The sequence below is a fragment of the Eremothecium cymbalariae genome, chromosome 6 (assembly GCF_000235365.1).
Source record: "Eremothecium cymbalariae DBVPG#7215 chromosome 6, complete sequence".
Taxonomy (NCBI): Eukaryota; Fungi; Ascomycota; class Saccharomycetes; order Saccharomycetales; family Saccharomycetaceae; genus Eremothecium; species Eremothecium cymbalariae.
In genome coordinates, this window is record NC_016454.1 from 889,140 (window position 1) to 911,733 (window position 22,594).

Sequence of the window (22,594 nt, forward strand, 5' to 3'; positions counted from 1 at the left end):
AGAATAGATAGGGTGCAACACTTTAATGATCAAATAATAATGCATTCTTTTATTTTATAGAAAAACATCTATAGAGAAATATAACGTAATGGCAAAATGTATATTCTAGGCAGGTACAACACCTCTAATGAACCATCCTTTCAGCTCATGAATATTTTCGCTGATTTCTTCATATTTCTTGTTCCAATGTTCTACATCAAGGTTGTTTGACAGTCCATCAATAAGTAACTTGGTTTCGAGTGCAAAGCTGTCTACGTTATCCAAAGACTCTGCATTTTCATAATTAAAGGCAATGAGCTTGGAAGCCATTTGGTCTAACCTCGAGGTAATTTGAGACCAATTTGTGCTAGAAGGTTCCTCGTAACATTCGTTATATATGCTTCGTTCAAATTCATCATCTGATGTTTGGCTACAGCGATCAACATACTTAATATTCTTATCCCCAATGGTCGTCGTTCTCTCATTAAACCCAATCACAGCCATTGGAACGGTTTTCAACTTTTGCGATAGTCTATTGACCAGCTTTCTCAACTTTAGTAACGTTCCATAGGACAGTTCTAACCTTTGCTTGTGTGATTTTTGCAGTAAAGGCCTTACAATTAATGAGCTTATCAGGTAGAGAAAGCTTACCAGGAAACCAGTGTTGTGAAATAATGATGTAAGTTGATCAACTGTAGTTGGTGGCTTTCGTAAAACGATTTTTGATTGCTGAGGCCATGGTATTTGATTCATGACGTAGTCTAGATATTATATACCACCTAGTGTACGCTTTCTGTCCAATGAAGGTCGAGCCTTTCCCTTTCTGTAACAATTTGAAATAGACTTAAGGATTTTCGCTGTTTCGGCATGAGGCCAACTTTTAAAACGACGCTAACCTATAGATTATATATAATCATTGGGAATCTACAATTGTGACTCCAAATTCTATACAGATGGGTATGAACACGACCAGAGAATTAGATAAGTCGCCACCAATATAAATGATCTTTTATAAACCAAGGTTGTCTTAATGACTCAAAACTTCATCCTCTTATAGGGATGACTAGCGTTATCTCCATCTACGGCGTCAGATGGGGACTGAGCAGAATCATCGATGGTGAGAGGTGATAATGCATCTCCAGAAGCTCTCTTCGTAGCAGATTTTCGCTCCTGTTGTTTGTTCGTAACAGGATTATAAGCCATCGTAGATATGAATGATACCGAGGATGGAGTTTGGGGCTGGGGGTTTACCATAGCCTGTGCCATATTATTCATTACACCATTAGTATTAGGGTTGCTTATAGGAGATTTGTTTGACTCAGGAACTGAGCTACGCCCATCTTCAGAAGCCGCAATAAAAGAACTCAAGCTCTCCAGAGGACTTTGAATGTTGTTAAGTTTTTGGTAAACTTTTAAATTTTTCAAGTAAGACATAACATCGTTCACTTGCAGGACTCTCATTAGGGATTCATGGATGCCAAAGCTGGAGATATTGTGGAAAACCTTGAACTGCGATCTTAGCTGGGTGATAGCGTTGAAGTTCGGCGGAACTTGTTGAACGTCGGCCTTATTTACAGAATAATCTTTGTTTTCATCAACTCCGAGATTTGGTGTTGCGTTTGGGTCTGATAAGGCTTGGAAAATTTCATAACTAACTTTATGATCGCTAATAACACGTTCTAATGAATTCCACTCAATTCCAGGAACGAAACTATAAGTGCAAATATCACACCACTCAATCTTTAGAGTGGCATCGAAGATGCCCTTGATTTGGCTGAAATTAGTCATGTAGCTGCCATCTGGATAGAAATACGTTACTGTACACCGAGGATACTCAAAAAATATGGTTCCGTTGCTCAACACCTGAACTCTTAACTGCTGAGGCACCACTTCAATTCTTACGACACCTGTCGAACCCAGAAATTTCAGTAGAGACGGTATTATGGGCATTACAAATTCAAATAATCGTGTGTCATCACCGTTCTTCCTCGCATAACGAAGAATTCCATTGGGAGTAAAAATATCATTGGCGAATTTGTCCCAATACTCGTAGTCATCAATCCTACCCATAGATAGGTTAATCTGGTTAACGACCTCATGAGCCCGTAGTATTGCCATATTAGACAAGTACTTCCTTACCTGATATGAAGATAGCATATGCGACATTGGGAACCTCCGTGAAAGGTTCGGGTACGTGAACTGTTGTGATTGAGATAAGGAAGGCCCACCTTGTTGGGGTTGCGGCTGCAGCTGGGGTTGGTCTAGCTGGGGCTGCATATGAAAGTTTGTTTGCTGCTGCTGCTGCACCTGCTGCGGGCTTTGCCGCTGCTGTGTAGCAAACTGCATGTTACCGAAAGGAGGAGGTATCATATAACGATGCTGGCCTGACATAAGGTTCATCTGGGAATTTGCTGGTGTTTGGCTATTATTACCAGAAGGAAGCATTTGATACTTGTTCTGAATTGTGTTAGACTGATTCTGAAAGGCTGGAGCCCCTCGTACTTGCTGAGTCTGATGTTGTTGCTGTGCCCAGTGCTGTTGTTGAGGTATATTCATATTTTTGTATTTGTTCATAACTTAGATTCATTTATAGAGTTAGAGTGACGTTTTTTTCGTCCTCAACCGATTCAGAACTACAAATCCCAACTTTGCTGTATTATCTGTAAAAACAAACCTAGTACATCCTTCCTAAATGGCTACGGTTAGACTCTGGATACTTGGCGCCACGCTTCCCAACTTTTCAAGTCAATAAAGTTCTTGGTTTTATATGTCTCCCGATCTAAATAAGAACATAAAGGGAGTTGATTATAATAGGAAGTGGTAGGGGACTGAAAAAGATTCAGGCAGGGAACAATAAAGGCAACAGGAAAATGGACCTGATTAGCATTCATGCCTGGGTTTAAGAATTTGAATATCTGTTCTTATTCCAACATGCAGAACAAATCTCGGCATTGGCGGGCGGTGGTGAGTTCGCAAATGACAGTTGTCCACTGTCTTTTAGCCAACGACGAGGAAAACTGAAGTGGTTTTGCAGTGCGGTGGGGGTGGGGATGTAGCTAACTATTAGCCGACTTATTACACAATCTTAGTCCGATTTCTATGTGATACGCTGTCATATATTCTTTGTGGTGTGTGATGACCCTTTTGAAAGACGTAAAACGGTTTCGTTAGGGTCGTTATATGATAGAATTTTAATAAATTACACAAGAGTTGACTTTTTAAATATACACCTGGCAACCTCTATGGCTGGGCAGCAATCGTAGCGGAACTGGAAACGGAATCGCCTGTTCTGGAAGAGCTTTTTAGTGGATCGGTAGCTACGACGTCCATATCAATGGTACGCAAGATTCTAATCATGCCATCGGAGTTGTAGGGACGGCGTGGCTTTACGTATGATATTTGTTCGTCTGACGTGGATTCTTTCTCCTGCACATTCAGATTCGATCTTGACTTACCTGCTCTTCTCTTCAACAATTTATTAATAGTGTCCTGCTTTTCCTCTTCTAATTTCTTTTCAGATAGATTCCTACGTTTACGAGCATTCTCTGCTCTCCGGAGTTGTAATTCTTCTTCTGTTAAGTTGTCTGTACCTCTTTTTCTCACATTACTCTCATCCATCAAATCTAAAACCATCTTGCTACGTGACTTTGCCCTTGCCTTAGCTACGACTTGCGCTTCCTTTTCATCTTCCTCATCGTCGTCATCATCATCCTCTTCGTCATCTTCCCCTGCAAAGGCAATAGCTGATACTTTTTTCTTCTTTGGAGACGGTACTACCTCGTCTACATCCTCTACCTGTTGTAAATTAGCCTGCTCCTCCTCTTCCTCCTCCTCCACCTCATCTAAAACCTCCTCTTCCTCCTCCTCTTCTTCTTCTTCTTCCTCCTCCTCCTCTTCCATACCTTCAATTTGCTCCTTCTCATCTTCATAATCTTCCTCATTGTTTTCCGCATAATCGTACGTAACTCTGGTTCTTGCTGACCTACTCGCTCTTTTGGATGATGGAACAGGTTCTTCCTCATAATCCACATCTTCGTACTGGTAGTCGCCATCATCCTCGTCACCTTCAACATACAAATCATCCTCTTGTGCCTCCAGAATTGAATATTCTTCCAGTGAACCTTCATCATCAACATCTACATCTCCAGCGTCATCAACCCCATTAACATCTGATAAATCACTCTCCATGCTTGAACAAGATTTAACTATAAGATCTATTATAAATTAGGCCCTTACCCGTTTCTTGCTAGCTCTTCAGCTTTAAATACTGCAATATTTTAATGTTAGCGCTGGTACTTAACACGATTTTTGGATTAAAAAACTTCGCCTTCTTGAGATTATGTATAATCAACATAATCAATTAAGAAACCATTTCCGGAGTATAGGTGCACAAAGTCAGGCTGTATATCATATTAAACAGAGAATATGTCTACAAATCTACTATTCTGCAAATCAGAAGTGTTTGCGCTTGCTCACCAAAATTCGAACGAAAGGAAGAAGGGTATTTTGCTAATTACAAGAGATCCGCAACAACCAGTTGAAGATTCGACTGTTACGTGGGTGGATACAGAAGAACTCAGTAACCATCACCTGGCGTTCTTGCAGTCTGCAGAACTTAAATTATCGATAAGCCCTGGTGCTAGCCTTCAATTGACCAAAGATGTTGTTTTGCAGGCCATGTATTCCCCGTTGTCATTTTCTCTTAAGTTGTCCTACATTATCTCCCTAAAATTTATCCCACCTGACCCTAATGGATGGTACCAGGGATCTGTTACTATAAAGAGCAAAAACGATATTGACGACATACCTATACTATTTTTCAATGACAGTGCATGCCCTTCAACAAAAGATAAAGCAAAACAGTTAATCAACTCATTCCAGCCCTTTGAGACTGCTTCTAATGTATATTGGGGTGGTGCCGATTTCAGGGACTTGATATGTCTTCTTGTTGATATGAGGCCTACAAAAAATGATTCTTCAGTTTATCTAATTAATGCTACGCCTGAGGAGTTACTTACGTTTAGCATGCAAACACCTAAGGTGGTATCCTCTTTGAGGAGTGGCATGGGAGAGGGGTCTGAAACTAATGTGTGGAATAGTTTTCAGAACTATCGATGGTCCGCCATGAGCATGGTAGCCTCGGCAACTACAAAAGTTTCGACATTGGTCGGTACTATGGTCAGAAAGCATCCTTTGGTTCAATTGGCTGAAAGAAACAGTAACAATCCTTATGTGAGAAAGATGTTAGATAATCCTCGCGTGCAGGATGTACAACGTGAATTCGATTCCGCTAAAATTTACTTAGCAAAGTGGTCACTTGGAGTTAAAGAACAAGCAGAAAAATATCGACTAAATGATACGGCAAACGATAACTATCGGAGGATATTGGTAAATGAGTTTGGGACCGAGGGCGATTTTGAAGTCACAGAGAAAATGTTAGACGACGCTTTAAAAAAGAGGCATCCAGTCACAGAAGATGAGTGGTTATCTTTTTTTGATCAACGGGGTAGATTATTTATGAGTGAGAGAGAAATTAAATCACGTATTTTCCATGGTGGAGTGGAGTCCATGTCGTTGCGTAGGCAAGTCTGGCCATTTTTATTGGGTGTATATTCTTGGGGTTCTTCATACGAAGAACGTGTTAGTGTTATGAAAGAACTGCATGTATCTTATCAAAAGTATAAGACTTTAGCACTAGAACGAACGCCCCTGGAAAATGAAGCGGAAACTGCCTATTGGAGTGATCAAATATTTCGAATTGAAAAAGATGTTAAGCGTAACGACAGAAATTTGGATTTGTTCAGATACAATACAAAAACTGGTGCTCCTCCTAACAAAGCAGGAACGTCAAAAGATTCACCAGATAAGAACTCTTCAGATGACAAAGAAGAGGCTGATGGAAACTGGGAAATCAAGAATCCCCATTTGAAAATTCTTCGGGACATATTGATATGCTATAACCTTTACAATAGTCGCTTGGGCTATGTACAAGGTATGACGGATCTACTTTCTCCACTTTATTGTGTTTTGCAAGATGAAGAGATGACATTTTGGTGCTTTGTTAAATTCATGGATCGTATGGAACGTAACTTTCTAAGGGATCAGTCTGGCATCCGAGACCAAATGCTTACAATATCTGAATTATGTCAATTACTCCTTCCTAAATTTAACGAACACTTAGGCAATTGTGATTCATCGAACTTCTTTTTTTGCTTTAGGATGTTGCTAGTATGGTTCAAACGAGAATTTGAATTCGAAGGTATTTGCAATATATGGGAGATCTTTTGGACTAATTTTTATTCATCTCAATTCCAAATTTTCTTTCTTTTAGCCATATTTCAGAAGAACAGTAGACCGGTGATGTATCATTTAACACAATTTGACGAAGTGCTAAAATATTTTAATGAATTAAAGGGAGCTATGAATTGGAATGATTTGATGGTGCGTGCGGAATTATTGTTCATTCACTTTAAAAAAACTGTTGCCGTATTTGATAGGGATGCTGAGCTTCACCATAGAAGCAGTGCTGGCACTACAGGATACCAGAAAAATATTACTGCAAAGGAGAAGAAAGAATTTACGAAAAATGTTATTAGCGAAAACCTCAGGCTGTTACTTTCAACTAAGTTAATAGTTCAAATAGAGGAAACCAAGACTGGGAATTCTTTAAGATAAACATAACGCATTATGAGTACGTTAGGAGCTAAACTTAACAAGATTACTTGACGCTATTTCTACTTGAAATGGCTTATTAGCGGTAAATAATTATATAAATATGAAACCTAATGATAAGTAGGAAATAATGATATCAATTAAAGAATGAAATCAATGTACAAAAATAGAAATTACACATACAAAATAATGTAGAAATAAATTGCATCCCATCAAATTCATGATAAAATAGTAGAAATATTATTCTTTTGAATGTTCAAATCGTAATACTTAAAAGAAAAGAAAATTGACGTACAATAGTATACAGAAGCTGGGAGTGGTCACACTAAATCATTTTGATGAAATCTTTTCCTCATATCAATCCTACCCGTACCATGCTTTTTTATTAGTAGTTTCATATCATCATCAGAGCCGTTCTTTAGCATTTCATCATCTTCTTTGGTCCAGATTCCAGGTACATTCATAGGTGGGTTGGCTGAATAACGGAAAGCACACAAGAAATAACGAGGTAAAACCATTAGATCACCAGATAGCGCAGTTAATATTGATGTGCTGAATGCTTTACGGATGCCGCATTCATCACGCAAGTCTTCGACTAGCTTTTCAGCTTGCGATGTGTGATAAGTCCTATTGACGATTTCATGAACTTTATTTAAAAATTCTCTGGTAGTAGCAAAGTGGAAAAATTCGGGCATAAACAAATCTGTGGTAGCAATTTGGGGGGGGAATGGAATTTCATCTGGATTGATGTTATCAAATTGTGTTTCCTCCATTGTAAAATTGTTACGAATTGACTCTGCCAACTCTTGGGTATATTCGAAAGGCACATCGGGTGACTGACTTTGTTGACTCTCCATCCTTGATAAATCCCTCTTTAAACCAGTAATGAAACTCAACGTTTCTTCATCTAGTAAGTCATCTTGTGGAATAGTGTAGTGGTTAGCAGAAGCAGATGATGGTTGATGAGCAGTTGGAGACATAAATTTGACTTTCTTGGCATTATTATAGTTTCCTGGAGCTGGTCCTGGTCTTTTTACCCTATTAGTCATATTTTTCATTGGCTCTGGAATCCTGTTATTAGCTCTCTCAGTCTCATAATAAGAAATATACTCATCGATACCATAATTTAGCAGAAACTTTCTGAACCTGTCCCTCCAGGCATTTTCAGTATGGGAAGGATGTTTCTCCCCATAAGTTTTGAAAAACTCACGAGATAATGGCCCACGACGATCACAAACAGAGTATTCGTCAAAACCAGGCTCCTTACCTGGAATAAATGTCGGATCCATCACCATTTTTCTCTTAGCAACCGTGCTCGGCTCATCGTCATCCCTAATCAAGGATTCTCCAGTATCGGGATCAACTTGATATATGTCTTTATAAAATTGTTTCTTAATATTCACAGCTAATTGATAGTCTTCATCAGCAGTAAACTTCCTTTTTAAACCTTGTGGAAGGATATCTGTCTTAATAAACTCACCCTTCTCATCACGCATTAACTTACCGTTTTCATCAACCTTGTAAACATAATTCAACCGTTTAGATAGGTATACCCGATAACGGTGTCTAATCGAATTTCCTGTGTGATTGGGGACGTAATGGGATATTTCATCAAAGAGAGTGTGTGTTGTCCGTCTAGTTGGGTTTTTACGGACAACATCTAAAATAAACTCATCTTCCTCCTCGGTAAAAGAAGATTTGTTATGAGGTGGCAGATTACTTGAACTAGTCAAAACAGCCTTTGGAGCTTCTCCTACAGCAGCAAACCCTGAATTGGAATTACCAGGGTTATTATCATGTTGAATCAGCGAAGTTTCCTGCTCTAGGGTTGTATCACGTTGCGAAGGGTCTTCAATCTTCTGATGGCCCCCATAAGTAGCATTCTTTTGCCGTCCAATCTGCTTCACTTCCTGCCTAGCATGAGAGGATTCTGGATGCGTGAGAGAAACCGCTGCCGCAGCGGCAACAGCAGCAGACGCAACATCGTGATGAGCAAGTGACTGTCGTACATCCGCAGCACTGTCTACATCATCATGGCCCCCATTAGCATGTGTTATACGACGGTCTATCCGCGAGTCAGATTCACCAACATCAACCTCATATTGGGGCCCGCCATTCACAGGTGGCAGAATAAATGGCCCAATATTTAACAGTGTGTTTTGTTCAGCAGAATTGCTTAGAAACAAGGGGTCAACTGTTGGCAGATCAAACGTATTAACATGGGAAACAATATAATGATCCGGCTTGACATCCTTAGGCGCCTCTTCCAGCACAGCACCACCCAACTTGACGACAACTGACTTGTAAAAGTCTTTGTTCACATCATCTGCGAAGTAAAATTTCAACCCGTGGAAGATACCATGATGAGATTTCAATTCTTCCGAAAAATGGTCAGGAGCTGTCTCAAAGTCGTTTTGGCTCTCGGACATGGTCGTAAATGTAACACTGTTTTCACCTGACGCCGATAGATAGATAGAGACCCTGCGATTAGATTCGATGAGGCTCTGCTTACACTGAACTAGAGGGCTTATAGTTCGTATATGTAGTGTGTATGGGTGGTAGTGGTGATGGTGGTGTTTTGTTTTAGAGACGTCCAAAAAAGCTTTGGGTTTTGCGAATGTTCAAACTTCACCATTTGCTCCCGTAACTTATGAGAATTCAAAGGAGGGTAATCAAATGTCCCCTGCCACACCCGGCTGGTTATCTAGAACACCAGTACAGTTACAACATGTTTATTATTATATCCTTTTATTTATTAACTAAGAAGCCCAACTCAACTTGCACCAAAAGCATCAGAATAGCATCAGAATAGCACCAATTGGAGAACCATAACTTATTTACATGGCACCTGATATAGGTTTGTATTGTAGATTTTCTTTGTGTCGTCAAAAGTATACTCCAAGGCTGCCAATGAGCCCCCGTTCACACAGCCGACGTCTAAGCCCTTGGTACGACGTCTGAGAGTTAACCCAGCACTGGATGCATGGCCATACAAAACGGTAGTATCTTCGTAGTCGTGGACCGAGTTCCAAAGGTCGTGCCACCATATGGCGTTGTCAAACCTGTTCTTGGATGTGTGGTTCCAATTATCAGCATCGACGAACTTCATCATAGTCAAGTCTGCAATTTTGAAATGTTCAAATCCGTTCGGCAAGATGCCTGCATGAACACCTATAAGGGTCTCATTGGTGGCTGTAAGATTGAAATACGCTGCAGCGGAGCAATGATCCGCTATCCGGTCCAGCACATCAGGGCCCAGCTGTCGTGCAAGGCGCATGTGCATCTTTTTGATTTTGGTCTCCTGTGGAATGTAATCCTCCGTCACGAAGGAGATCCGCTTCCATTTGGAGAAATCACCAGGGTCCATCTTGCGCTTTGGCTTGAACTTCCGCGCCTTTTTTGGATTCAGAAGGGCGAACAGGATTGCTAGCTCGTGATTTCCTAAAACGCACTGTATCCTGTCTTTGTTCCGGAGAAGGTATCGAGCGATTTTGGCTGAATCAGGTCCTTTGGAAAGAAAATCACCTAGCAGCACTACGGTTGTCCGATCATCCGGCTTCACTTGTTTTAGCAACAACATGAACTTATCATACATGCCATGTACATCGCCGACAAATATAAGGCGTTGCTCTGGTCCAACACCGTAATATTTTGACGTGGCAATAACGGGCAGCGACACCGAAAACGCTAGCCCAAAATAGTCGTGACAATAAAGCATAAACACTACCAGTGACATCACCGTCAGAGTAAGAATTTGCAGCTTCATAATGCCCCCATCCCCACTCTAACCTAGCTATAATAGTTATGGTTCGTAGTAATTCGATTCTATAAAAAGTGCCAACGTTCAAAACTCGTACGTAATTTATGTTTTGTGACAAAGCAAGGTAAAATTTAAAGCCACCCTTTCCAAAGTGTAACATTATGTCTGAAATTTGGAAAGCTTTATAATTTTCTAACCTCGTTAGTCAAATGCACATCTAAGTGCCCACGTTGTGTAGATTGTTAGCAATTTCAGTGTTGTTGTGCAAACTCTTGCGTCCATGTCTAAGGCGTGAGTTATGACCACATCTATGCCATTACACCTATATCTATATATTTCTATGTAGCCAGGTAGATTTCCCGCTGTTGCCCCGCGGTCGCACTGAGAAGATACCAGGCCAACCTCATCAGGACTTGTAAGGGGGTTTTGACCATGAATATGGGTAACTTAGTTGCATCAGCGTGTTCGTGGACGGAAGCTGGGATGCGCCTTTCTGTGTCCGTCCGGTCTGGCCCGGTTTGGTCTGGATGCACGCCATGTCTCTGCGTCTGGAAGCATGTTATTCTGCTGGAACCTCGATAATTTTAATCTTCGAGGATTAAAATTATTAATAACATTGATGGTTTTTTATCACTCTGCCCTTCGTTGCCTGAAGTTTGCTTGGCATGTTCCGGCACAAGATTGTTTTATGACAGCATCTGGAGTTGTTTTTGTACTAAGATGGCTCGATATTGTTAGAAGTTCTGGGATGAGCTTACTGTGTGTAAAACGGAATGTAAATAGGGCATACTAGTGTTAAAATTAGCACGCCCCTTTCAAGTATATAATATAGACATTCACACTTATTTTCGATGCTGGAAATATCGGAGGGACAGCATAAGTATTATTTTCTGTTGCCATTGATACTGCCATGCTGCTGCGGAAGCTGCCAACGTTGCTGCTGCCAACGCTGCTACTGCTACTTTCGGTTGCTGCATATTGCGGATACCATTGTTGGAGCTGCTGTCGCTACCACTGTCGCTGCTGGCGGTTGCACTAGCACCAAAATATAACACTTAATTTGTGTCGACTGCACTAGGCATTTCTAGCCTTGGGCCCACAGGTAGAGTAAGCCATAGAAAAACTGCATGCAAACGCAAGTGCTCCGCGCATTTAACTGCGGGAGTTATTAAACAGTACTCTGAGGTTTCAGTTGATCAAACGGATTCAGTTAAAAAGCGATTCCTTTTTTCATGCAGCTTCCCATCGCTATATTAGGTTTTCCTTTCTGTATTGTATGTTTTTAGTAGTGGACAAACCTTTATAATAATGTGATGTTCGACTTAAAGACGTTTTTTCACCAAGTTGAATTACTAGAAGAGAACCAATTCGAAAGAACGTAGAGCAAAGCAATCAATACAGTAAATAGACGGCATTCCATCTGCTTTGTTCGGTCGATGGCTCCTCTTCCTGGTTATACATCATCATTCACCACCATGTGCTCCGTGCCCATTCCTCAGAAAATCATCAATTGGGATATCCTGAATGAAATAGTCTCTATGGATGAGGATGACCCGGGTTTCTCTCAGAGACTATGTTTGCAATATATAGATCAAGCGGAGACTACCTTCGAGCAGATTCAAAGTGAGCTTGATTCTGAGAATTCTAGTCTGGCCAATTTGTCAAGCCTGAGCCACTTTTTGAAGGGATCTTCTGCTTCTTTGGGCCTGCAGAGAATAGCATGGGCATGTGAACGTATACAGAACTACGGGAAAAAAGGTGAAGGAGCTTCCTCAATTGCTCCAGATTCTTACTATATAGATTTGATTTCTGAGGCACTAAACTTGGCCAGAGAGGAATTCAACGCTGCTAGAAAGGAATTGAGTAAGTATTATAAAACAGAATTATGAATTTTTTTTAGGTTGGATGGAATCAATCAACAAGTATATATATGTATAATTGACTCAACGAATATAAACAACGTCAAATGCCTTCAATATCAAAGTAACTAATGATGATATGCTATATTAACAGTCTTTTTGTTCATCACCCTTCTCTGCTCGTCTCCCTATCGTGCGTTTCCTTTAATTGGACATCTTGAACATGTTCCGAAGCATGTCCAACATCATCATGTTCTAAGTCAGGGTCTATTCGGCTTCCTAAATGTATACCATTTAGGAATAGTAGTTCAGATTTATCTTCACACTGTTCTTGCAACTCTTTGGGGAAATACTCTTGAACCACTTTACCATTCTTATACTCAGGATTGTATTTGTAACCTTTGCTATAACCCAAATCTTTCATGAGTTGGGTTTCTGCATTTCGTAAATGATAAGGAATTTCACTACTTGCTGCTCGGTACTTATTCTGTGCAACCATTTCTTTGACCCTATTCCATCCACGGTATAATTCCACGGATTTGTTAGCTCTTGCAAGTACTACAGCACAATGTGCTAACGAAAGATCTGCCTCTGGCAATCCAATTTTCATCACGGCATCATGTGCAGCTATAGCCAAAGGTAAAAGAGAATTATCAACCAAACCTACATCTTCACTAGCAATCCGAATCATCCTACGAGCAATAAATAATGGGTCCTCCCCTCCTTGTAACATCCGGGCCAAATAATATAGCGCTGCATTTTCATCGGAACCACGGACGGATTTATGGAATGCTGATATTGTATCATAATGTTTTTCACCCTTCGCATCATAGTATGTGGTCAGATCTGATTTCTTATCATGTAAAATATTTTTCAGATCTTTTAGTCCCAAGGATTCTTGACTGTTCAGCTTTCTAGTGGAAATTTCAATCATTTCCAGCACATTCAGTGCTTTCCTGGTGTCACCGATGGATACATTGTTGATATAAGAAATACACTCTTGGTCCAACTTCAATGGGGTAGGTATATTCCATATAAGACGCCTGAACTTATTTAATGTGGCAATTCCTCGAGCTATCACACGTTGCATTTCACCAGCTGTAAGTTGACGTAAGACAAACACCTGGCATCGACTTAACAATGCGTTATTCAATTGAAAGCTTGGATTTTCAGTAGTCGCTCCAACCAATACCATAGTCCCAGTTTCAATGGTGGGTAATAGTAAATCCTGCTGACCCTTATTGAATCTATGTATTTCATCGACGAAAAGTACAGTAATTCGTTTTGTAAGATGGAATTCTTTTTTGGAATTCTCAAATATCACCCGCAACTCTTGTGCATTTATCTTCGTAGCACTGGTTTCCACTAAACAATAGTTGGACTGTGATTTAAAGTCTTCATTTATCGTTTTGGTGAGTAATTTCGCTAATGACGTTTTACCCACTCCTGGGGGGCCCCATAAGATCATGGATGGAAGAGAGCCCTGAGAAATATATTTGTAGAGAATGCCGTTTTCCTGCGATAATATGTGGTGCTGTCCAATATATTCCTTCAGATTCTTGGGTCGCAGTTTTTCACTTAGCGGTAAATGTGCTACTTTCCTTAGAGCTTTCAACTCAGGATCTATCAGTGGTGGGTTATCATTTCCAATTGCATGGTCAACTTCAGACAGTTCAGCAGAAACAGATTCTCTACTAGACACAGGAACCTTAGTATCAGCATCATCCTCGACTACGACGGTTTCAGTACTGTCAAACTTCCTCTTTCTAAAATTGATAATATCAGGTAAAGTCGTCTGTTGACCTTTATCCTTCTTAGAGCCACTATTGGTGCAGACATCCAGGTGTTCGTTAATCGTGGAATAGAGAATATGTTTGTCACAAACAGGGCATAAAATTAACTGACGTTGGCTACAAACCATATTTCATCTCTTTGTAGAAATAAAAACTATTTAAAACATGCTTGATATAGATACTTGAAAGTGGTATACTAGATCAAGACTTCTGTTTTACGAAATGAAATGATCAAGACGCGCACAATTCGAAATTGACAGCAAAAAAACCTCAACTGACAAATTGCCGTTTATATACATACAGTATGCTCAATCAAGGCACGTTGGTCAATTCGTATAGTAGACTTAGAGAACCTGCATAGTATTGAGGCTTAGTATGTTGAGTGTCTGGATTTAGAATGTTGTTTTCGGTCTCAATGCCCGTCAAAACTAAGAAAGTACCTAAACGACCTTCGCTACCAAATTTCATATCAGTGTCCAAGCGATCACCGACCATGCAAGTTCTTGATGGGTCTATATTTGTAGCTGCAATGATGGATTTCAACATATTTTGATTTGGCTTACCACAGGCTACGGCAGTTCTTCCCGAAGCCTTTTCAAGAGACTGTACAATTGATCCAGCTCCCGGCAGAGTCATACCCTTCAATGGGAACGTACTGTCAAGGTTTGTAGCAACAAAAGAAACGTCTGTTCGTTGCAAATACTGCAGTGAAACTGCTAAACGATGGTAATTGATGCGAGTGTCTAATCCTGCGACGACACACTTCACATCCGGGTCCAATGAGTTTACCAAAAATGGTGAGTTTTGGCTATCAAAGGGCTCATCCAAACGAGGATCCGTCCCCCCCAACGTTTCATACCCCATTAATCCTAGCTCATCGATGATCCCTGCCTCCCCAGCAACCCATACCTTATCCTTTCCTGGCTCCAACTTTAAGGAATCCCTTACGTACAATGCTGCAGCGTACGAAGAAGTAAATATTTGATCTTCTCTCACTGAGATCCCAAAAGACTCAAACTTCTTCGCATACGCATTACGAGACTTCGTTGAGTTGTTTGTGACAAAATATAGATTCTTACCTTTGGCTCTTAACAAACTGAGAGTTTCTGATACATTTGGCAATAAGGAAGAACCTAACCATAAAACCCCATCGCAGTCAAACAAAAAGGTGTCATAATTGTCTATAAATTTCTCTGCAGCATCTGCACTGTCTATCTTAATTGGGAGAGAAGAACCAGTCATCTTAATCATAGGGTATTGATTGGCTGTCGAGTATGCGTAACTTCACCAGTGTGTTCTCAGGGCTTTAAAAAGCTTTCATTTATATATCCCATATATATATATATATATATGGATATATAAATGAAAGTGTAGTTGAAACTATCAAGAAGTGAAAACAAAATACAACGGTACAAATTGCAAGAAGAGAACACAACCTTACCATATAATATAAGTTTCACCATATATTTATTATCTGAATATACCGATGGCATATATGAGCACGTTATGTAAGTTTTATTACACCTATAGTAAGTAATATAATGTTTTCAGGGTAATACTATATTCGACTCAATTTCCGCTCTGTCGGTTATCTTCAATTTACGAATAAACAAGTATGCCGCGAGCGCTTTTGAATGTCATGTCCACTTAGCATCTGTATCCGTATACGAATGCATGCAAATAAGGGGCCATGTCTTTGAACTACACGACTGCATTATTATTCATTGCATTGGTTATTTCTCGTCTGTATGTTCAACCTAATTTTTCACTTATCTCAGATTGTGATGAAACTTTTAATTACTGGGAGCCGTTAAATTTGTTAGTACGTGGGTTTGGTAAACAGACATGGGAATATTCACCAGAATACTCAATCCGATCTTGGACTTTTCTTCTACCTTTCTATGGTGTGTTATCTTTGGTTAAGAAGGTTGCAGACCGTCAAGGCTGGGCACCACGTTTACTATTTTATGTTGCAAGGGTTATCTTTGGGCTGATGAGTACGGTTTTTGAAAAAAAGCTATACACTGAACTACTTAAATCCACAAATTCCGAAGTAGCCAATCTTTGGCTTCTTTTCCAAATTTTGAACCCGGGTTGGTTCCATGCATCGGTAGAATTCCTACCTTCCTCATTTGCGATGATTTTTCTTTTAGGATACTTGAAGGATTCTCTTCGCTATCTATCAACTGGTAAGGAGAAGCCTTTTGTTTCCGCATTATTTTACAATGTTGTGGCTGGGATTCTGGGATGGCCGTTTGTTTTAGTTTTAAGTGTTCCGTTGGTACTTCATTACCTGTTAAGCCATAGAATCATTGATACCTTGCGCACGGGGGTTTCCTCCGTGCTCGTGTTGGTTATGGTAGTTGCTACCGTATTTACTATTGACTCCATATTCTATCGCAAATATGCCCCAGTACCTTGGAATATTGTAATGTATAATGTTCTGAATGCAAGTGAGGAGAGTGGCCCAAATATTTTTGGCACAGAGCCATGGTATTACTATATTTTAAACTTGCTTTTAAACTTCCCATTGCCCATTTTGTTCTTCGCGGTAATTGGACTTTTACACACAAACTTGTGGCCTATCTGGGGGTCTATTTTTGTGTGGTTTTCCGTTTTCTTTACTCAACCTCATAAGGAAGAGAGATTTATATATCCTGTGTATGCCTTTATCACATTGGCATCTAGTATAGGATTTGCAAAGTGTACCAGGTTGTTTGGCCGGAGGAAATATAGTTACTATCTCCTAAAGATTTTGGTTTTTGGTGTTCTGGTTGTGCAGTCAATTACCCGTATATTAGCCCTTACAACTAACTATACTGCTCCATTAGCGGTTTATTCTGAACTTACACCAAACAGGGACCCAATTAATGTTTGTACTGGGCGTGAGTGGTACCATTATCCAAGTTCATTCTTCTTACCGGATAATCATAGGTTGAGGTTTGTTTCCTCAGGATTTGATGGCTTGTTGCCAGGTGATTTCCTTGAAGGTTCTATATTCGAGGCGGTTAGTAATTTACCCCTAGGTATGAATAATCAGAATAAATTTGATGAGGGAAAATTGGTATCAATTGACAGCTGTCATTATTACGTTGATGTACTGATTCCAAGTAACAATGATAGAGACGTATTGGATCCCACTCTATTTTTGGAAGATTGGACCAAAGTCAGATGTGAGCCATTTATAGATGTTCGGAAGTCTAGATTTTTTGGCAGGGCTTTTATCCTGCCGGGATTCCTGGTCAAATATCTACCACAACCATTGAAATCTCTATTAGAGAAGTATCACAAGGCAACATACCTTGAGTATTGTTTATTTAAAAGAGCAGGTGTCTTGGCAGGTGTTTGAAGCTTACGAAATGGACGATTAAGGTGTTCAAAACCTATATATATATACATATATATATATCCTGTACAGAATATGCAGCAGTCAAACAAAAATTATTTACCGTTGATAGGAACGTAGACTATCTATCGAGCTATTCAGACACATTTTGGTACAACATACTGTCTCTAGCTGGACCAGTACCAACCCACTGTATTGGCACCCCAACGAAATCTTCAATAAACTTTAAATAGTCTTTAGCATTGTGCGGCAAGTCTGCGAACTTCGTAATCTTCGTAATGTCTTGCTTCCACCCGGGAAATGTGACGTATTCAACATCAACTTTTCCTAATGTGATCAAATCTTCAGGGAAGAGATCCAACTTCTTTCCATCAATAGAATACGAAACACCAACCTGGATTTGTTCAAAGGTGTCTAATACATCCAATTTGGTTATATTTAAACTTGTATAGCCGTTAATCAGAGTGGAATACTTCAACACAACTAAATCAAGCCAGCCACAACGACGCTTACGGCCAGTAGTAACACCATATTCCGCACCGATTGTCTGCAGCTTTGCACCATCTGCGTTTAACTGCTCAGTAGGGAACGGTCCCTCCCCAACCCTGGTCGTATAAGCTTTCACAACACCATATATATCATTGACACAACGTGGAGGGATTCCGAGACCAGTTATCACACCACCAATGCCAGTCGAAGAAGAAGTGACATATGGATATGTGCCAAAGTCAATATCAAGCATCAAGGCATTGGCACCTTCAACTAGTATTTTTTTATTTTCCTTAATCGCCTTGTGCATGAACACCACAGAATCCACCACAAACGGCTTCAACTGCTCCCTGTATTTCCTGTAAGAAGCCAACTCCTCCTCTGCGTCATACTCAAACGGACCATACCTCTGCAGTCTTGTTTGCAACAGTCTATAATACTTCGTCTCAAACTCGGCCCAGGATTCCGGCTCATCGCCCACTAAGTGATGCACTCGTATCCCAGACCGAGAAGCTTTCGTCGAATAGGTGGGGCCAATGCCCTTGCCAGTAGTCCCAATGTTTTTGCCGTCCTTAGAAGCCCCAGACAGTTCTGCCTCCCGTAGCTTATCCGTACGTTGGTGGAATCCAAAAACAAGATGCGCTCTAGAAGAAATAAATAGCCTTTCACGGGCGTTCGTCAATCCCTTGGATTCCAATTGCTCCAATTCCTTGAAGAAAGATGGCACATGGATTACGACACCATTACCAATCAAATTCTGACAATGTGGATTAACCAATCCTGAAGGCAACATATGGAAGTCGTATTTAACACCATCAACGACAATCGTATGTCCCGCATTGTTACCACCTGCTGAACGAGCAACGATATCATACTGTCCCACAAGCAAATCTACAAGCTTCCCCTTTCCCTCATCACCCCACTGAGAACCTAACACAACATTGACCATCTTTTCCCGAATTATAAAGAAACAGGAATCCTTCTACAAGAGATAACCTAAAAGGACAACTAACCATCCAGCAAGAATGAAAAAAAATAGAACTTCTAAAAAAGACCAAGCATTAATAAGAATTAAAGAGAACCAGAGTAAACATATGAAAAATTTTTACTATTATTACGACTTAAATCTTATTGATCGCTTTCGCAAGAACCCTTGGGCAACTGGGGAAATCAACCTCATATTTATAACTTCTGCGTTATACTATTCAACGTAAAATGTTGTTCTTTTTTCCACTGTCGTCGTCGAAGAAAAACAGACGAATCCCGTCATAATCCGTCAAAATTTGCGTTACTCCGTAAACTGACTTCAATTTCCGGCTCTCTGTGTGCATCTGAGTGTAAGAGCATCGTGCCCAGTAGAGGCATACGGGCTTAATTACTTGGGTCTTTCGAACCTCGATTCAACGTAATAACAGGTAACTTGACTCTGTATGGTTTGCTAATGAAATTTGGCAGCGCAGTGCAACAACAGGCTGGTGGGCTGCGTGTGTAAGAGTATATAGATAGGTCTGTGCGGTGCACTGGGGGACAGATAAGAGGATGGAGGGAAGCAAGGGGCTAGATATGTGGCCTGGATGCGTTTTAGTCCGATAGATTCGCTGGGGAAGTAGTTCATGGGTTGCGTATTGCTTATATATATAAGGCAACTCGAGAACTTCGTTTGTGAATTTTGTTACCCGGACATTACTGTTGAAGTTACCCGGGGTTGAGGAGCATTTTTCCAAGGTAAACTAACCAGTATGCAGATTTTATTTTATATAACGAGTGATGATGAATGATGTAACGGTAGTGGTGTATGCACAATCTTGGAAGCGTTCCAACTAAGATTGTAGTGTAGATCCAGCAGATTAAAACTCTGTGGGTAACAAAAAAACGGACTTTAGTGGACAGTGGGTAATATATGGCAGGTCGTAAGCCGTTGAATAAGAATCAGCAGTTTAAAAGACAGAAGGTGCGTGATGCGCGAGCTATTAGAAGTGAAGCGGTTCTGTTTTCAGAACAGGAATTCGGTGAGGCGGCTCATATGCTGAAGGTGCCTGACTTTGTATCATCTCGTAAGTTTGAATTAGTTCAATTACAAAATTCTATTCATAGATCGCGTCATTCGTCTTCTACTCGTGTATTTCAGTCTTTGCCCAGAAGGCTTCGTCGGCGGACGGCGTCCCATAATGTGAAAAGAATCCCCAAAAGGATGAGGAATAGGGCCTTACGAGAAATGGCCAAGAGCAATCAGACTGTTACCAGTGGGACGAAGGATAGTTTGAAGAAGAAAAAACATGGTTTGTCAGCAAGGAAACTTTACAGATTAAAGATGACAGTAAATCTTCTGAGATTGGCGAGCAGGAATGTAGCGCTGAAATTGGCGATGCCTGCTGAAGTTGCACCAGCAAAGTTCAAATTAAGAGCGAGTATTCGTTCCTTGCGCCAACAGATACGGGCTGCCCAAGACGGTAAAGCGGTGCGGAAATTGAATAATAGCTTGGGGAGTTATGACAACACTGGCTTTCAAAAACTGGCGCCTAAACCACTTGGTCGTATTAAGTATATGAAACGTCAGCGCACATTTACTTGGTTACCTACTCACGTTTGGCATGCCAAAAGGTCGCATATGGTCAAGAGATGGGGGTTTCAAATTCCTTGGTCACCGACTCAAAAATGTTTTCGAATGACTCACAGACTAACCGGCTCAGTTGCTTCGTCAAACGGCGCAATGTGTGCTGATACAAGTTACATTGGCACTATGGTGGTCAAGTCGAAAGATAGTGTTCAATTGACAGATTTTGTGAAGCAGCTCACAGATGGTCGTGCTTCTAGGAAAAAGTACAAAATTTCACAGCATCTTTTTGAAGGTCTCTTCTATGAAATCAGCAATGGAGATCCGTTGGGTCCTGGCACTTTACTCTGGATAGATCCTACAATGTTGCTGATTCGCCTACATCCTGCAATATATGAGGTGGTTTTCAAAACAGTTCGTGAGAAGTTTGAAGTTCAAGATTGCCGCTATTCTATAGCTAGCATTACTATTACTGGCGGTAAAGCATTGCAAGCACTTTCACACATAATAAGAACTACAAATACTTCAGAATCATACAAGCAGTTCAAATCCGTTTGTAATGTATCTGATTCCTCTATATTTCCTCACAGAGCGATATTTGCCTTTAATGTTATCGATCCTAGACATCTTTCTTCACCGAAAAAGGTTAGCGAATCCAAAGAGATTCCTTCTGCATCTACCATAGTTGATCTTGCTACAAACTACCCTGCGGATAAGATTTTCAAAGTATTACAAAAACTGTGTGACGCAATGGGTAGAGAAAATTCCTACAAAAACCAGCAAACTTTAAAACAGTTGGCTAAAAGACGGCAAATGCTTTTAAGGGAATCAATTCACACAAATATGATACCATATGATGCGTCAACGGATCCCGAAATACCAGTGGTCCTCATTAGACAGCCAAAAACTTCGAACTGGCTAGTGTTGATTCCTTGGTTTTGGATGCTGCCATTTTGGTATCAACTTAATCGAGTTCCTCACGTATATCATATGGGTTTGAAGCAACTTCACCAGCAAAATTATGAAAGGGGCTTGCTGCACTTCCCTGACGACTATTCATTTACAGCCGTAGGTCAACAAGAACTCTTGTACAAGGCAGAGGCAGCCAAAGGCGTGTGGGAGCGCAAGCCAAGTGGTAAAAGAATAAATTACGGTAAAGTTGGCGATATTCATGCATCTGAGTGTCCTGGATACACCGGGGAGATTGGAGAATGGTTTGGCAGTGACTGGAAGTTATTGCAAATACTTCAAAACGGTGTTTCTTACCTAGGAACAGATATAAAGACCCACAATTCTGAACGTACGACTCAATACGATGCTGCTACAGGCTTAAAACAACTAAATTGTGTAAGAGACCTTCTACAGCTCTACGATGATGTTAGAAATAGGATTGAAGAATCTCAAAATTTGCCGATCAACCTATTCAACCAAGGAATTGGAAACTTCAAAGAACACTCCATTGTTACCGAACAACAACCTCCTCAACTTTCCATTGCAAACACTCCGTTGTCGGTCATTGCAATTGTCTGCGAGGCCGTCGAAAGAGGCCATTTCAAGGACAATTCACGCCTATACGCTATCTCGGACAAAGACATACCACATTGGATCGAGGCTGCTACAGGTAACTACCGCCCAAATGGAAAACGTAACCATGAACTGGAACATCCAAAGCCAAAGATCCAAGATTTAATCGGCTTCATCACTAGTGGAACCTATCACTTGAGTGAAGGTAAAAGTCTAGGAAATGGTTTCCTTGCTACTAACTATGCAGCTAAGAGCAAGCACAATTATATACTCGTTCGGAATATTGGTACAAATATTTATAGACTGGCTACATGGCAACAAATTCTTGTTTAGCACCATGTTATAATAAATTACTAGGTTAGTTGAGAAACCTAACGCTGGATATATAGTTAGTTACCCTGTCTTTGGTGATCGTTCCGGAAATGTCACCGGTAAAATTTTTCCAATTAATACAGTTCGCGCATTATATAAAAGCATCATATTTCTCCCTAACTCAGTTTTGACCTCTTAACTCATTCTTATTTAAATTTTCTTTTTCTTCTCTCCTCATACTTACCTTAAGACGTCAGTGGAGATCAAGAAGTCTGACTGACCTGGTATGCTTTTTTAAAGGATGCT

The 22,594-nt window shown here is 40.4% G+C and overlaps 12 protein-coding genes across 12 annotated transcripts; 4 read left to right on the top strand and 8 right to left on the bottom strand.

Annotated features, from left to right (window-relative positions):
* Positions 1-105: 105 nt before the first annotated feature.
* Positions 106-732, bottom strand: PEX17 (Pex17p; the record flags this gene model as incomplete). The annotated part of the gene is made up of 1 exon (XM_003647599.1): positions 106-732. One exon carries the CDS (start codon positions 730-732, stop codon positions 106-108), a length of 627 nt encoding a protein of 208 aa, XP_003647647.1.
* Positions 733-1,014: 282 nt separating this feature from the next.
* On the bottom strand, positions 1,015-2,553 carry MFG1 (Mfg1p; the record flags this gene model as incomplete). The annotated part of the gene is made up of 1 exon (XM_003647600.1): positions 1,015-2,553. The coding sequence occupies one exon, from the start codon at positions 2,551-2,553 to the stop codon at positions 1,015-1,017; it is 1,539 nt and encodes a 512-aa protein (XP_003647648.1).
* A 666-nt stretch (positions 2,554-3,219) lies between these two features.
* On the bottom strand, positions 3,220-4,167 carry IES2 (Ies2p; the record flags this gene model as incomplete). Its single annotated transcript, XM_003647601.1, has 1 exon — positions 3,220-4,167. The coding sequence occupies one exon, from the start codon at positions 4,165-4,167 to the stop codon at positions 3,220-3,222; it is 948 nt and encodes a 315-aa protein (XP_003647649.1).
* Positions 4,168-4,404: 237 nt separating this feature from the next.
* Positions 4,405-6,654, top strand: GYP7 (GTPase-activating protein GYP7; the record flags this gene model as incomplete). Its single annotated transcript, XM_003647602.1, has 1 exon — positions 4,405-6,654. The coding sequence occupies one exon, from the start codon at positions 4,405-4,407 to the stop codon at positions 6,652-6,654; it is 2,250 nt and encodes a 749-aa protein (XP_003647650.1).
* A 317-nt stretch (positions 6,655-6,971) lies between these two features.
* On the bottom strand, positions 6,972-9,080 carry RAP1 (DNA-binding transcription factor RAP1; the record flags this gene model as incomplete). The annotated part of the gene is made up of 1 exon (XM_003647603.1): positions 6,972-9,080. The coding sequence occupies one exon, from the start codon at positions 9,078-9,080 to the stop codon at positions 6,972-6,974; it is 2,109 nt and encodes a 702-aa protein (XP_003647651.1).
* Positions 9,081-9,484: 404 nt separating this feature from the next.
* On the bottom strand, positions 9,485-10,417 carry PPN2 (putative serine/threonine-protein phosphatase; the record flags this gene model as incomplete). Its single annotated transcript, XM_003647604.1, has 1 exon — positions 9,485-10,417. The coding sequence occupies one exon, from the start codon at positions 10,415-10,417 to the stop codon at positions 9,485-9,487; it is 933 nt and encodes a 310-aa protein (XP_003647652.1).
* Positions 10,418-11,847: 1,430 nt separating this feature from the next.
* On the top strand, positions 11,848-12,300 carry YPD1 (Ypd1p; the record flags this gene model as incomplete). Its single annotated transcript, XM_003647605.1, has 1 exon — positions 11,848-12,300. One exon carries the CDS (start codon positions 11,848-11,850, stop codon positions 12,298-12,300), a length of 453 nt encoding a protein of 150 aa, XP_003647653.1.
* A 136-nt stretch (positions 12,301-12,436) lies between these two features.
* MGS1 (ssDNA-dependent ATPase MGS1) lies at positions 12,437-14,191 on the bottom strand (the record flags this gene model as incomplete). The annotated part of the gene is made up of 1 exon (XM_003647606.1): positions 12,437-14,191. The coding sequence occupies one exon, from the start codon at positions 14,189-14,191 to the stop codon at positions 12,437-12,439; it is 1,755 nt and encodes a 584-aa protein (XP_003647654.1).
* A 184-nt stretch (positions 14,192-14,375) lies between these two features.
* PHO13 (4-nitrophenylphosphatase) lies at positions 14,376-15,314 on the bottom strand (the record flags this gene model as incomplete). The annotated part of the gene is made up of 1 exon (XM_003647607.1): positions 14,376-15,314. The coding sequence occupies one exon, from the start codon at positions 15,312-15,314 to the stop codon at positions 14,376-14,378; it is 939 nt and encodes a 312-aa protein (XP_003647655.1).
* Positions 15,315-15,753: 439 nt separating this feature from the next.
* Positions 15,754-17,412, top strand: ALG9 (dolichyl-P-Man:Man(6)GlcNAc(2)-PP-dolichol alpha-1,2-mannosyltransferase; the record flags this gene model as incomplete). The annotated part of the gene is made up of 1 exon (XM_003647608.1): positions 15,754-17,412. One exon carries the CDS (start codon positions 15,754-15,756, stop codon positions 17,410-17,412), a length of 1,659 nt encoding a protein of 552 aa, XP_003647656.1.
* Positions 17,413-17,542: 130 nt separating this feature from the next.
* On the bottom strand, positions 17,543-18,847 carry ADE12 (adenylosuccinate synthase; the record flags this gene model as incomplete). Its single annotated transcript, XM_003647609.1, has 1 exon — positions 17,543-18,847. The coding sequence occupies one exon, from the start codon at positions 18,845-18,847 to the stop codon at positions 17,543-17,545; it is 1,305 nt and encodes a 434-aa protein (XP_003647657.1).
* Positions 18,848-19,798: 951 nt separating this feature from the next.
* On the top strand, positions 19,799-22,309 carry POP1 (ribonuclease P/MRP protein subunit POP1; the record flags this gene model as incomplete). Its single annotated transcript, XM_003647610.1, has 1 exon — positions 19,799-22,309. One exon carries the CDS (start codon positions 19,799-19,801, stop codon positions 22,307-22,309), a length of 2,511 nt encoding a protein of 836 aa, XP_003647658.1.
* Between the last annotated feature and the right edge of the window lie 285 nt (positions 22,310-22,594).